This window comes from Stegastes partitus, unplaced genomic scaffold, assembly GCF_000690725.1.
Source record: "Stegastes partitus isolate 25-593 unplaced genomic scaffold, Stegastes_partitus-1.0.2 Scaffold99, whole genome shotgun sequence".
NCBI lineage: Eukaryota > Metazoa > Chordata > Actinopteri > Pomacentridae > Stegastes > Stegastes partitus.
This window is the reverse complement of record NW_007577830.1, coordinates 615004-615893: the sequence shown is the minus strand read 5'-3', so window position 1 is coordinate 615893 and position 890 is coordinate 615004. Positions and strand designations below refer to the sequence as shown.

Sequence of the window (890 nt, the reverse complement as noted above, 5' to 3'; positions counted from 1 at the left end):
AGAAAATGAAACGAGGCTAAGTAGGTCTTTGTGGTTGCTCATAATTTGCATGCACGTTATAATTATGATAGGCGGGGTGACAATAACAGCTGGAGAGGTGAAGTATTTTAATTAACTCATTTCAAAAGCGAACCCGTTCTGTTGGTTTGGACAGAACCAACCCAGCGCCTCCCATCTTCCTCCTGCAGCGACAGGAAGGAGGTGAATCCGTCCCTCCGTCCGTCTGTCTGTCTGTCTGGAGAAGTTTGGTACTTACGCGTCGAGGTGAGCGACACGCGTGGAACCAGCAGGAGCGCAAACACGAAGGGAATCATGGTCCTCTGAGCCCGGTTCCAGCGTCCAGGAGGGGAGGGAGGTCGTGGAGCAAAGTTTGGAGGAGGACTGGGAGAAGTCAGCGAAGCGTCTGCAGGAACCACGAGGTTTGCCTCCCTTTAAATCAGCTCCCACACTCAGGTTCGCGCTGCTCGCTCCTCCCTTGTTTTCCCACACAGTCACCAGTCATTAGTGCTGCTCGGCTCGTCCCCTCCCAGACACACAACACACACTCACAACACACCCACACGCCGTGTTGTTCTGTAGGTTTGCTTCTTCATAGCCCGCAGTTGGCTGCTCCAGGTGAGGTGGAGGTCCAGCTCTCAGGTGATCAGCGAGCATGAGTGGGTCAGACTGAACATCTGGAGTTGTGCAGCAGCTGGAAACTGTCATTCTGAGAGTTTAGAAGTCACACGCTTGGATTTCTTGTGCATTTTAAGCTACTGATTATTTGATATGTGCACAAACTAATACATTTATAGTCGTTTATTGTGGTGGGCAAAGTTTAAAAGAGATCCAGCTGTGAGGAAGAAGTTCACCCACAGGCAACACATATCCACCTGATGATCATTTACAAC

General features: G+C 50.3%; 1 protein-coding gene across 1 annotated transcript in view; it reads right to left on the bottom strand.

Annotated features, from left to right (window-relative positions):
• Positions 1 to 346, bottom strand: part of crlf1b (cytokine receptor-like factor 1b) — a 28426-nt gene extending 28080 nt beyond the window's left edge. Inside the window, exon 1 of the mRNA XM_008277513.1 lies at positions 257 to 346. Coding sequence (XP_008275735.1) covers positions 257 to 314 — 58 coding nt within the window. The 5' untranslated portion in view covers positions 315 to 346. The remainder of the gene's footprint in view (positions 1 to 256) is intronic.
• Positions 347 to 890: the final 544 nt, after the last annotated feature.